This window comes from Podarcis tiliguerta, assembly GCF_965153285.1.
Source record: "Podarcis tiliguerta genome assembly, chromosome: 2".
Taxonomy (NCBI): Eukaryota; Metazoa; Chordata; class Lepidosauria; order Squamata; family Lacertidae; genus Podarcis; species Podarcis tiliguerta.
The window spans coordinates 9,948,149-9,962,113 of record NC_139535.1 but is presented as its reverse complement, the minus strand read 5'-3'; the positions used below and the strand labels follow the sequence as shown (position 1 = coordinate 9,962,113).

The following is a 13,965-nucleotide window of genomic DNA, read 5'->3' as shown; positions in this document are numbered from 1 at the left end:
TATTTCAGGACAGTGCGCAACGATATGTTTAAATCTATGTGTCTATATAGTTCTAATGAAGGGGGGAGGGAGAGAGAAGCAATCACCGCAATGATGAAACAATCAAGGCTATTTGAAAAAACATTAAGCAGCTGCAGAGGCGGGTCTGCTTCCTCTTTTTTAAAAAGTCCCATCAGCACCGAGATCCTGCAGGAAGGGAATCGCCCATTGGCTGAAAACCGAGAAAGTGGAAGTTTGCTTGGTTTTTGGCGCGAGGGAGCCATGGCTGCGGCTGCTGCAGGGGGTCCCGTGCTGAGTCTTTGCGATGAAGCCACTTGCTCCATCTGCCTGGACTATTTCAAGGATCCGGTGATGATCCCAGAATGTGGGCACAACTTCTGCCGGTCCTGCGTGATCCAGTGCTGGGGGGAATCCGAGGCAGAGGCTTTCTGCCCTCACTGCAGAGAAACGGTTCAGGAAAGGCGCCTCATCCCAAACTGGCCGTTGCAAAACGTGGTAGAAATAGCCAAGAAGCTCCGTCTTCAAGAGGGGAAGGAGGAAGGAGGAAAAGAAAAGGTTTGTGAGAAGCACCAGGAGCCCCTGAAACTCTTCTGCAAGGAGGACGGAGCCCCCATTTGTCTTGTGTGCGACAGATCCAAAGAGCACACATGTCACGAGACGATTCCTCTGAAAGAGGCTTCCAAGGAGTACAAGGTAGGAAATTATTCTCGATTTTGGGTTTTTTTGGATTCTTCTTGGGAGCTTTTCTGTAACTCTTAGGTTACACGGGATGGAGGGACTTCAATTTTGTGTCAAATTCAGATATACAAAACTCCCCCCCCCCCACCAAATTGCAAAATTTGGCTTTCAATATGTGTTTTACTGCTTTTATTTTTCTACATCACCTTCTCTCTGCTTAGTTGGAAAATACAACTTGCACACTGCTCCTATCTTTTGTAACGTTGATTATTATTTTTGCTTATAAAAACACGGGGCTGACCATCCCCCTGAATAAATACTGATTTTATGCAAGTTTCTACACCATTTCTATAATAATATATCAAAAATAAATTTAAAAAATCATTAACCACTGCTTATTCTCAATAAAATGAATTAAATTCGAAAAAATTCTAGAATGTTCCAGAGCACTTTATGTGATAAAGAGCTAATAGCAAGGCCACCAAGAGGTCAGCTTAACTGTGTGGCGTAATGGTTAGAGTGTTACACTAGAGCCTGGGACAGGCATAGGCAAATTCGGCCCTCCAGATGTTTTGGGACTACAACTCCCATGATCCCTAGCTAACAGGACCAGTGGTCAGGGATGATGAGAATTGTAGTCCCTAAACATGTGGAGGACCGAGTTTGCCTATGCCTGGCCTGGGAGGACAGGCTTCGAATCCCCACTGGGTGACCTTGGGCCAGTCACCATCTCTTAGCCACAACAGGGTTGTTGTGTGGATAAAATGGGGAAGAAAAGAACCATGGATACCACCTTGAGATTCTTGGTGGTATATCACTGTGATAAATAAAATAAATAATCAACACTTCTGCTTCTCTGATTCAAACCTGAGCTTTTGGGTTTGTTTGTTTTTAGGGACTGATGTGTAGACGCCTGGAGATTTTGAGGAGAGAGAGAGAAAGAATTCTGGCCTATCAAGAAGATGTGAAAAAGGAATGTGAGGACCTCCTTGTAAGTGTCACTGTTGTTACTAGTGATGTAAAAATTGGGGTTTGGCTTTTGATCGGTCAGAGAATGGATAGAGGCAGGATCCAGTGGAAAGCAAGGCAGATATTTTATTTATTTTTTGCAAGAGAGTTCCCTCCCCTCCTTCCAAGGACGGAGAGACCCTGAACAAAAGTGTGCAGGAACCTTTAAAGACTTTTGACATTGCCCAAGCCCCTTAGCCAAAGACCACCCCAAAATCATACATACATCATAGGAGGCGGTCTACTACAACAGAAATCCTGTCTGCCAGGATACCTGATAATGGTTGCGGTTTGCATTACGTGGGCAGCCTGGCCATTCTTTTGTGATGGCTAATACTTTAGCTCCTGAATCCAGGTCACGGGCTCACCCTACTCATGTACAAATATGCTCTTAAGACAGGATTTATAAGCGAAAAGACAATGGGAAGGCTTTCTCCATTTGCCCCCCTTACGGCAGAGGAATATTTGAGGTCATTGGGAGAGTCAAAATGGCTTCAGGATTGCTCTCCTGTACTATTTCAGACACATGGTTTATATATTTAGATATGTATGCATTTATGAATATTTATTCTATATTTGAGACATTAGAATTCTTATAACATTTTGTTTAGTACTTAATGCTTTATTTTATTTTAGAATATGCAGAATATAAAGTATGAAATATTACATTCAATTGTAAGTTTTCATTTTTAACAGTACATTTTATGTTATATCTATTTCATTACTGAACATGTGTATACATATCTGCTTTCCTTGTTTCTACTATTGTGACTTCCCTCCACCACAGCTCGACGTCTTTTTTTAATAACTTAACACTCTGTTATATATATTAGTTACTTTAACCCCATAAACAATCTTACAATGTTTATTCTTAACTTTACGAACTTAATCAATGCATAATAATAAATTCATCTGTATTCATACATCACCCTTTTTTCTTGTAAATGCTACCTGGCTAAATTTGGAGACCTGTGAATTTCAGAAGATTACTGTATTTCGCTGCATATTTATTTTTCGCTCTATAAGACGCACCAGACCACAAGATGCACCTAGTTTTTGGAGGAGGAAAAGAAGAAGAAAAAAATATTCTGAATCTCAGAAGCCAGAACAGCAAGAGGGATCGCTGCGCAGTGAAAGCAGCAATCCCTCTTTCTGTTCTGGCTTCTGGGATAGCTGCGCAGCCTGCATTCGCTCCATAAGACGCACTCACATTTCCCCTTCCTTTTTAGGAGGGAAAAAGTGAGTCTTATAGAGCAAAAAATACGGCATTTGGCAAATTCACCAGGCTTGAGATGAGCGTGAGCTCTCATTCACTGGTGCAGGAGAAGCTGGACACTTTCCAGGCTTCTACTGACATTTTCTGCCTCCTAAAGTTACCTCTCTACCATCTGTCCTGCTAGTTCTGAGCTGACAGCTGACCTAACGCTCTGACTTAGTTCCACAAAAATGGACACATTACATTTTTTTAGGAAACTCAAGCCATCTTGGAGCTTTAAAGTAAATGGGGAGTGCTGGGGATGAACATGCCACCTCTGACCTCCTCCTGTTCCTACTTGTTTAAGGTGCCAGTCTAAAGCACCATGTTTCCTTTAATGTCTGAAGGGAGTTTCTTTCTTTCTTTTTAAAATAATATTTATTAGAAATTGAATAGTTACAAAAAGAAGAAAAAAAGAAAAACCAATAAAGAATTTAACAAACAATACATCAAAGATAAAAAGGAAAACAAAAAAAAATACATCAAAACAACAAGGAAAACAAAAACATTTAAAAAAACACATCCAATTTCCATTTCTTTGCCTTTCATTTACCTGTTTCATTGACCTCCTCACACCTCCCTTTTTTGTATTCTAGTTCAATTTAGCTATTTCAGCAAATCCTTTCCATCTTTCTCAATCTTTTTTTTTTTGTTCTATAATTTATCTTAACACAATCTAACTTTAGATTTTCCACTTTCACCCATTAACAATCAGTTTTTACTTAGTTCTTTATAACATTTCTGCTAAAACCATATAGTTTCATTCCAGCATTCTTCTAACATTCATTAATTTTGCAGTATTTCTGTAAATACACTTTAAATTTTTTCCAATCTTCTTCCACCGAAGGGAGTTTCTTCACCAGCAGGAAGTTGTGTCCATGAAAAGTCGGAAGTGGAAGTCTCACGTCTGTTTTCGTGAGTTCCCATATTCCCGACTTAGGGCTCTGCTTTTCTTCTCTCTCTTCCCGCACTTTGCAGAAATTAACAGAAGCTGAGAGGCAGAAGGCAGCGGAGAAGTTCAGACAACTGCACCAGTTTATCGAAGAACAAGAAAAATGTCTGCTGAATGAGATAGAAAAGGTGGAGAAGGAGATTGCAAGGAAAAGGGAAGAGCACCTGGCCAGCCTCTCCAAGGAACTCTCCTATGTGAAAAGGATCATCCAGGAGATGCAGGAGAAGCGCCAGCAGCCAGAGAGTGAATTCCTGCAGGTAAGACAGTGGCAGGAAGAGCACAAGGCTCCACATCAGGAGAAGGATGGCTGCCGACCTTTGCTGCTTGTATAGATGAAGCAGGCCAGGGGTCAGCAAACCTTTTCAGCAGGGGGCCAGTCCACTGTCCCTCAGACCTTGTGGTGGGCTGGACTATATTTAGAAAGAAAAAAATGAACGAATTCCTATGCCCCGCAAATAATCCAGAGATGCATTTTAAATAAAAGCACACATTCTACTCATGTAAAAACACGCTGATTCCCAGACCGTCCATGGGCCAGATGAGGAGATTTCACCCCTCCCATACTCAAGAATCACCTCATCAGTCTCCTGACTCGGCAGAGAGGAGCAGGCGTGTTCTTATATCTGCATGTTCCAATCCAGCACTCAGTGTGAGATAGTGACTCAGTGTGAGATAGAGACTCAGAGAGAGTGAGTCAGCCAGTGAGTGAGTGAGTCAGCAAGTCAGTGTGTAGAAAAGACTGAGAATCTCCATTTGTATATAGTGTATAGAACAGTAGCTGTTAGAGAATAAAAGAAGATATTCTTCAGCACTGTCGTCCGAGTATTTATGCTCTGCTGTACTCTGCTGCACAACGACTGTTTTCTTGGTGAAGTGGTTTGCGGTGCTCACAGCTCTGAGTTGTGAGTCCACGGCACTTGGACCTGTTCTACAGAGGAAGGTGGTCTCTGGAAGTGCCATCTAGCTCGCCTGGCCCAGTCGGGGCTGAGGTGGATGAGTCCAGTTGGTAACACTGGCTCAAGGGCGATGCTGACACCATATTGAGAAGGCGATTGGGCTGGATCTGGCCCCTGGGCCTTAGTTTGCCTACCCATGAAGTAGGCACATAAAGGGGCCTCCTTGGTGGAGCCTCAAGCCAGGTCTCTTGTGCATCCAATAGACGTGGGATGGATCATTCCTCATTTGCACTTTATAAATCGATATGCAAACTGAATTGCAAACATTCGTCAGCATTTGCAGTTTTCTGGACTTTCTAAGGCAGTTCTCCAGCCAAGCACAGTGTATGATTTACCCAACTGCTGAAAATTGGACGATTCAGCCATCCCTACCCAAAACTTTGGTGTGTGTGCTATGAGACTGACATCAAAGGGCAGGAGTGTTCCTCCATTCCAAGGTCTGAGGGGTCTTCATAGCATGGCCTGTGGTGTGTAGTGATTTCCCTTCTCTTTTCCCCTCTAGGATGTGAGGAGCACCTTGCAGAGGTAAGTGGATCCTGCTCATTTCTGTTAGCATGCCAGGAGGGATTAAAGAGGAGAGTACGTAAGATCTGCCTACTGTGGGAGAGACTGTAGACCTACAGCATTTCACAAGTAAAACCAGGGCCCTCTTTTTTGACCTTGTTGTGCCCCAATTCTCCCTCCAAGAATCAGGCTTAGAGCAGCACCTAACTCCCCACTATCAAACAGGTCTGGAAGCTCTTCTCTGCCTCCTGCACATCCTACTCACTGACTCTGCAATAGTTTCAAACATCTGAAAGAGAATTTCTATGGGGGACATATTTTAGCGCCATGGGAGCATTCCAGGGGTGTCCCACAGGGTTCCAGCTTGTCCCCATTGCTTTTTAGCATCCACATGGAGCCACTGAGCACTTCCCTTAATAATAACAATAATGTTTTGATGGGGGTCTGAAAGGTTTTCATATTTCCAGTCTTTGAAATTACCTTTTCAATACTTTCATATATACCTTTACGACAGAGGTAGTTATATATTGGAAAGCATAATGCTGGTGGTCAACAAAAGAGGTTTAAAGACTTTCTCTTTTTCTTTTTGTAAATCATTTTTATTAGTTTTCCAACAAGAACATCTAATTAACAAATCCATCAAATCATAATCCAACAGCCAAATTACAATCCAAATTATTAATTATTAATTTTTCGGGTTTCCCATACTCTGGACTTCTGAAGTATATCTCACATATTTTCGTTTCTGTCTTGTTGTCCGCTTCAGTTGGAGAACAACCTTTACCAAAGGTGTCATGGGCTTTTAAGACGCTTGAACTCAGGACGCAAGGGAGAAACGAGCTAAAAGGAAGGCACATTTGGCAAGCCAACTTCTGCTCAGAAACCTATATCCCCACTGTGGAAGGACGTGGGGGTCCAGAATTGGCCTCCACAGTCACTTACGGACTCATGTTTGTGGAATACAATCTTACTTGGCTATGAGTGATTGCCAAAAGTGTTATATATTACAGCCCACTGTTCTGGGGGTTTTTTAGTGCTCTTTCTAGTTGCGCGCACACACACACAAAAGGCAAAGATGGATTTTGCGCCATGCTATGGAACAAAGAGGGTGTTGGTTGCCTCAGACAGCAGGGGCCAGAATGGGTGGCTACCATCTTCCTGAACAAGCACCTCAGCAGTGGCAAGGCTTCCTCCTTCTTGAGTTGGGCTACCCCTCTGTCTGGCCTGGTCACCTTCTCCACTCTTGCAATGTCTCACAGGCTAGAATGGAGGAGGATTGCGGTCGCTGCCCCATCCTTAATTCCATTGGGAAAGGCCTCTTGATTGAGGAAGCAGGCCTTGGAGTAGCCATCTCAGGCACACACCCTCCACCAGCCATTGTCAGGGCCCATGCACTCCTCTGCTCCCAGGGCAGGCTTTGCCCACCAGTGCCTGCATGGCAGCATTTTCTTGAGTGGGCAGGAAGCACTTTCTCATGAGGGCTTTTACAGCTGCTATACTTTAAACTCTTTCTCTGAAGACTGTTGTGGGGGAGATAATAACGGGGTGTCTATGCAAGCGAGGAGAAATGGAGGCTTGGGGTTTGGCTGTTTTGGACCCCATCGCGAGGAAGAATCTTTCTCTGTGTCTGCCTGCCCCTCTAGGCTCTCTACCATTCTCTTCCTCCTCTCAGGTTTCTTTCCTTTACCAGGATTTGTGGAATTGACTGGACTAATACCGTATTTTTTGCTCTATAAGACTCACTTTTTCCCTCCTAAAAAATAAGGGGAAATGTGTGTGCGTCTTATGGAGTGAATGCAGGTTGCACAGCTATCCCAGAAGCCAGAACAGCAAGAGGGATTGCTGCTTTCACTGCGCAGCGATCCCTCTTGCTGTTCTGGCTTCTGAGATTCAGAATATTTTTTTTCTTGTTTTCCTCCTCCCAAAACTAGGTGCGTCTTGTGGTCTGGTGCGTCTTATAGAGCGAAAAATACGGTATTTTGTTTCCTTTCACCAGGTATGACAAAAGACAGAAATTGGAGAATCCACCAACTTTCCCTCCAGAGCTGAAGAGAAAGACCTCCAGATTCTGTGATATAGACCAATTTCTGGATTCTGCCATGGAGAAATTCCAAGGTAATAAAAGAATGACTGCAATGATTTTATTCTGGGCATTATGTAAGTCAAAAAGTGAGCACACTAGGCTCATATTATATTGTACACACTGGTCCCGTTATCTGTCTGCTTGTTACATGAACACTCAGTTAGACAAACACAAAGAATTATAGTCAAATCTCACTGCACACACACCTGATTTAGATGTCTGAACAGCTGAGGTTTGCCCACTTCTTTACTCGTTTGTGCTTTGGTGCCAATTTCGGGCAGAGGCCATGGAGGGAGGGTGAGAGGAGAGAGATCAGGACAATCTGTCTCTTTTTAGCTGGTTGGCTGCACCCGTTTTAGGAAGAAACCATGGCAGAGAAAAGATCACGGGTTAGATAGATGCTGCAGTATAAAGTGTTCTTTGGCAAGAACAGATATTTGAAATGAAAGAATGTAGTACTTACACTTCTTATCTTTTTTTCTTCCCTAGACTCCCTTTCATTCAGAAAACAGCTTCAGCAAGGTAATTTCCAATGAGGAACCCCAATTCACAGGAGTGGTGGGGTTCAGGTATTTCTTTGTGGTTAAGCAGTCAGTTCTGCAGACTTTGGAAACACATTCAATAGCTTAGCTCTGGGTCTATAGTGGCATTTAGTTTCTTTATATGTACAATGAATGACCAGAGGATGGGTTTGAAGATGCAGGTGTGGGGTAGATTTTTGTGGGGGTGCTGGCATCCCTGCGAAGAACCTGCATGCCATTCTGGGACCAATGACTTAGGAGTTTGGTTCCTACCTATAAACTATTTCATTGACTTTTCCCCTTACGAAATCCCACTGGGTGAGCCTAACATCCAGTTTTCATTTACATGGAACCTTCCTTACGTTTTGTTTCCCATCTACACAATCTGAAGTTCCTTTTGGAGGTTCCCGGTCTTTCCTTGGGTTTCAATGTCCTGAAGGTCATCAAAAAGGGCATCAGCAAGCAGCCCGTGTCTTGCCCAGGCTGGTCCAGCAGTGGAACAAAGGCCTGAGCCGTCTCCTCCTCAGACATCCACCCACAGCTGCCATGCATAGTGCTTCAACCATCACACAATCCTGCAATTCTTATTAGATCAGCCCCACATGGGAAGCTAAGGACACTTTTCCAGGAAGCCTCTACCAAAGATTTTGTTAACATTCTGTAAGAATTTTAGAAGTTTAATGAGGCAGGACTTCCTGTTGCACGAGACCCTTGGAATTAGATTTCAAATCTCTGCCAATTTTTCCTCTCTGCCAAGTTTGCTCTGTCAGTATTTTTAACAATTCTGGTTTCAATAGCTTTCCCCCACCTGTTTACTTGGGGCAGCTTTGAACCTGCCTCCAGCTCTTCTCTGGATCCTTTAAGAATACTGATACGGGCCTCCAATCCTCCATTATGGATCCCCATTTCATTGATGGATTTGGAATGGCTTTATTCTGTTGTTGTCTAGTATGGTTTACAATGTCTGATTTTTACCTGTTAGTTAATTCAATTTCATCTGACTACAACTTTCTTGTTTCCAGTTATCGTATTTTTTGCTCTATAAGACTCATTTTTCCCCTCCTAAAAAGTAAGGGGAAATGTGTGTGCGTCTTATGGAGCGAATGCAGGCTGCGCAGCTATCCCAGAAGCCAGAACAGCAAGAGGGATTGCTTCTTTCATTGCACAGCGATCCCTCTTGCTGTTCTGGCTTCTGAGATACAGAATAATTTTTTTCTTGTTTTCCTCCTCCAAAAACTAGGTGCGTCTTGCGGTCTGGTGCGTCTTATAGAGTGAAAAATACGGTGCTTGTTCTGCGACTTAATCTTTGATGTGAAATGAGTAAACAACATATGCTTTTTTATGAAGTGATTATTTGTAACTACAATTTTGAGAGATAATAGCCCTTAAACTTTATATCTTTTTCTTCCTCAGATAATTGGTCATTCGGACAACAGAAAGGTAAATATCCATTGGAGGCCCACCTTCACGGGAGGGGTCTGGTGTTTCATTGGAGTTAAGGAGTCTGTTCTGCAGAGTTCGGAAGCATTAATAGCTTTGGTCTTGCTGTTTGGGTTCCTCATATGTAAAACAGAGGGTGGTGGGCTTGAGAGTGCAGAACTGGGTGTTTGGAGAGTGCCTCCTCTTACAAAGGAACTACCCAAAAGTGAGACTAATGATGGAGGAATTCTGTTCCTGCCTAGAGATTGTCTGATGCCTCCAGGGATCCCACATTCATGGCAGGAAAGCAATGGCTCCCGCCACTTTCAGGCTCCCTTTACCTGAGATTCAGGGACAGGCTTGCGAGTAGCCATACTTTTTTGTTATACAGTGGTACCTCTGGTTGCGAATGGGATATGTTCCAGAGGCCCGTTCACAACATGAAAAGAGTGCAACCCGCAGCAACGTGTCTGCACACGCACGGGTTGTGATACGCCGCTTTTGCGCGTGACGTCAATTTGTGCATATGCGCGAGCTGCGAAACCCGGAAGTAACCCTTTCCAGTACAGTGGTGCCTCACAAGACAAAATTAATTCGTTCTGCGAGTTTTTTCGTCTTGTGAATTTTTCGTCTTGCGAAGCATGGTTTCCCATAGGAAATGCATTGACGGTTTCCCATAGGAATGCATTGACGGTTTTAAGAAAAAGGCGCAAGACGTTTTTGTCTTGCGAAGCAAGCCCATAGGGAAATTCGTCTTGCGAAGCAACTCAAAAAACAAAAAACTCTTTCGTCTTGTGAGGCATTCGTCTTGCGAGGTACCACTGTACTTCCGTGTCACCGCAGGACGTAACCTGAAAAAACGTAACATGAAGTGGATGTAACATGAGATATGACTGTAACTTCCATTAACAATCTCCTCCAGATATCAGGACTCAAAAACCTTAGAATGGTTAATTCAGTTTTCTTTTAGAAAACAAATCATGGAGGGAGAGATGTGAAGTCTGCTGGCTACTAAATACAACCTTTACAGACTTCTGTTCCTGCTTTGAGAGATACTCCCTCTGAACACAGAGGCTTCAGTTACAGTGGTACCTCGGGTTACAGATGCTTCAGGTTACAGACTCCGCTAACCCAGAAATAGTACCTCAGGTTAAGAACTTTGCTTCAGGATGAGAATAGAAATTGCGCAGCGGCGGCGGGAGACCCCATTAGCTAAAGTGGTACCTCAGGTTAAGAACAGTTTCAGGTTAAGAACGGACCTCCAGAATGAATTAAGTTCTTAACCCTGAGGTACCACTGTAGTTATCTTGACACTCAGCCTGTAACTGGGTACATTTTTATTGTCTCCTGTTTTCCCCAGGCAATTAGCCTTATTGAGTAGATTAAATCCAAGAGAGAAGCATTAAACAAAGACTCCATTCCAAAATTACATGAATATGCAGGCCTTATCTTAGCTTTGCAAATGCTGCCAATTAGCTGATCATCAGGGTTTTCAGGGTTGATTTCAATCTATATGGGGCAAAAATTGATCACCTAGCATTCTTATTGGTGGCAAATAAAAAGAAGTAGATATATAAGAGGAGAATTCCCTGGATGCCAGGATCCAGCATTTGGGTAAGTACTCTTTGGTGAGGGAACTCTGGCAGATATTTGAAATCACAGTATATGCAACAAAAATAAAATTTGGAAAAATACACTGTTTCCTTCCCAAGGGGAGCAAAGCCTGGCCGATTAGCTTACTCTATGGTCTTAACCCTTTCATGCATTAATTAGATTTAAGCATGTTGCTTATCTAAGTCTGGTTATCCCACAGTTCTGACATCAGGGATATTGATTGACAGATCAGTTGTGCACCCACCTATCAAACTTTGCCCACAGGGAGAAAGATTTCACTGGCCAGATCTAGGTTCCTCCCCCATCATTAAGGGAGCAAGGAGGGTTTCCTGTTATGGAGGTTTAAAACACAGTTCAAAGAGTCTAATGCAAATGTTTCCTTTGAGATATTGGCACAGTAGGGAGAAATCTGCAGTCTGAAATAGGACAGCAAAGGAAGGCCGGGGAGGAGCCATTAATTACCTTTTTAAAAAATAAATATTCCAGTTGTGGAAGAGCACAATTGCAATAAGGAGAAACAATTGAGGGAGAGAACTCGTTTATGTTGCTGTAAAATATAGACAGAGTGAAAATGAGTAACTTGGATTTATTAATTTAAACATGTCTACTCTGTGTAGGACTAGCATCAGAAACGAGCTAAACAATTTCAGTGGCTGTTCTTTAGAAATACACGTGTGCAATTCAATAACATGATGGAGGCCTGAATATGGCCCCCAAGTGATGTTGTTTGAGGGTAATATCACCTGGACCACGGAATTAAATGGGGTCAGAAGCAGCCACAAACACAGCATAAACTGTGATGTGAAGAAGCCCTTTGTCTGCATGCAAAAGTGGAGCCCAGCAGCATAAGAAAACTTTAGGATCACAAGCAGGCAAGAGCAAAAAACGCATGGAAAGAGACACTCTTTTCAGCCTCTCTATCTGGCTCACAGTTAGGGATTTCCTAACTCAACCCTAACCCCCAGCTCAGCTGACACCCTCCATATGCCCAAATATACTGGAAATCACACTTTTCATGATTTTTAAAAGAATGATAATGATTAATAATTCATAATAATAATTTAGTGCGTTTATCTCCTGTCTGGCAGGTTACCTGTTGATGGTCATTTGATTGGATTACCTGGGGAGCCTGGCCAGTCTTTTGTAATGATAAATACTTAGTTCCTGAGCCAGGTCACAGGCTCACCCTATTCATACACAGACATTCCCTTCAGACAGGATTTGTGAAGGAGAAGACAATGGGGAGGCTTTTCTAATTTCCTTCGACCTTGCAGAGAAATGTTTGAGGTCAATTTGGGAGGGACAAAATGGTTTCAGGACTTTTTCTGTGGGATTTCAGACATGTGGTTTATATATCTATGTATGTGCTTGGTTGGTACATTTATGAACATTTATTTTTTATATATAAATATATATGCCTTAAACTTTTTTATTTCACCTGGAATAACTGGAGGAGCACAATATAAATACATTGAATATAAAAACAACAGAAACCTGGTTCACTTGGGGCAAGTCTGGAAGAGGCGGAGGAGGGTCCCAATCCAGAATGCAATGCAAAGAACTCCCAATTACTTGAGATGGGATCTAGTCTGGGCATCTCTTGGATCAGGATATTCATCTCCAACTCTCAGCTGACTCTGCATATTCTTCTCTTTCCCTCATCTTCTCCCCAACAGCAAATGTCACTCTGGATCCAGACACAGCCGATTCCAATTACATCCTGTCTGAGGATCGGAAAAGTGTGAGACTGGGAGGAAAACCTCGTGATGCATACAGCAGCTGCTATCTTCCGGTGTTAGGATGTGAGGGATTCACAGCAGGCAGACATTTCTGGGAAGTCAATGTGGAAAATGGAGGAGGATGGGTTGTAGGGGTTGCTGTGAAGTCTGTGAGCAAGCATGGATTTCCCCTAAGTCCCGGGGGAGGGATCTGGGCTGTACAAATGAAAGATGGTGAGCACAAGATCTGCATTTCCCCTACTCCCCGTTATCTGTCCCTGAATGGGAAGCTCAAGAGGATCCGGGTGACTCTGGACTATGAAGGGGGATGTGTGTCTTTTTCTGACGCTGACTCGGGAACCGAACTCTACACTTTCTCAGGAGCCTGGTTCTCTGGAGAGACCCTCCTCCCTTTCTTTCGGCTGGATACAGTTTCTACCCACCTTGAGATCTGCTGAGGAGACTAAAGCTGCCTCACCAGAATGACACACACAACACACATGTGTAATTGAATTTATATATCGCCCTATACTTGGGGGTGTCAGGGTGGTTCATACACACGCATATGCTTCTCAGGAGCCCTTTTGGCAGCTTTTGAGGGGTCCTTTGGGAGCATTCATTCCAGTCACAATCAGCATAAATAAAAAAAACAAACAAAAATAAGTCCTTGTTTGGTTTTTCTTCCCTTTCCCAGAATCCCCCCTGCAGCTTATTTTTTAAAGAGACAGCAACACTTTTAACTTTCCCAATAAATAACATATTCCTCAAAAGGGTTCAGCTTCCATCACCTTCAATCCTAGTTTCATTCTTCCACCTTCCCATACCCTTCTTTTTTTCTGCCACCACCCTCCCCCCCTGCTGCACCCTCACTGATCGCTCTCCCCACCCACTTGCACCCCACCTCTCTTGTCCACTTGCTCAGCAGCCGCCTCTCCCACCATCCTTTTGGCCACCACCGCCTTTTCCTCTACCACCAACATGGCCTCAAGCAGAGTGGCCCCAGCCATGGGCAGAGCTGCTGCAGGCAGCACAGCCTCCTCCACTTCCGCCGTGGCCTTCGTCTCCGTTTCCTCCTGGAGGAAGGAGGAAGAGGAGTGGTAACTTGGAGGGGGGTTTCACTTCCTTTTTTTTTTATTCCGTGCTCTGGTGTGAGCCAATTCACTCATGCCACAGGGTGGGATGAAAAATGCATGGCCAGAGCAAAACTCGAGCCAGCACTGGACATCCAGGATTGGGATCTGAACCCAGGAAGTCTGT

At 43.5% G+C, this 13,965-nt stretch overlaps 1 protein-coding gene across 1 annotated transcript; it reads left to right on the top strand.

Annotated features, from left to right (window-relative positions):
* Window positions 1-203: 203 nt before the first annotated feature.
* On the top strand, window positions 204-13,367 carry LOC310670372 (zinc finger protein RFP-like). Its single transcript, XM_083425611.1, has 8 exons — window positions 204-693; window positions 1,574-1,669; window positions 3,920-4,150; window positions 5,352-5,374; window positions 7,350-7,468; window positions 7,926-7,958; window positions 9,371-9,397; window positions 12,667-13,367. The coding sequence occupies exons 1-8, from the start codon at window positions 262-264 to the stop codon at window positions 13,164-13,166; spliced, it is 1,461 nt and encodes a 486-aa protein (XP_083281737.1). The 5' UTR covers window positions 204-261; the 3' UTR covers window positions 13,167-13,367.
* Window positions 13,368-13,965: the final 598 nt, after the last annotated feature.

What these genes read in the sequence shown, in the direction of transcription:
- LOC310670372 (XM_083425611.1), top strand. Translation starts at nt 262, where the DNA reads ATGGCTGCGGCTGCTGCAGGGGGTCCCGTGCTGAGTCTTTGCGATGAA. An exon ending in CAGAGAGTGAATTCCTGCAG is followed by an intron (nt 4,151 to 5,351) that starts GTAAGACAGTGG and finishes TTTCCCCTCTAG; the next exon opens with GATGTGAGGAGCACCTTGCA. An exon ending in GTGAGGAGCACCTTGCAGAG is followed by an intron (nt 5,375 to 7,349) that starts GTAAGTGGATCC and finishes TCCTTTCACCAG; the next exon opens with GTATGACAAAAGACAGAAAT.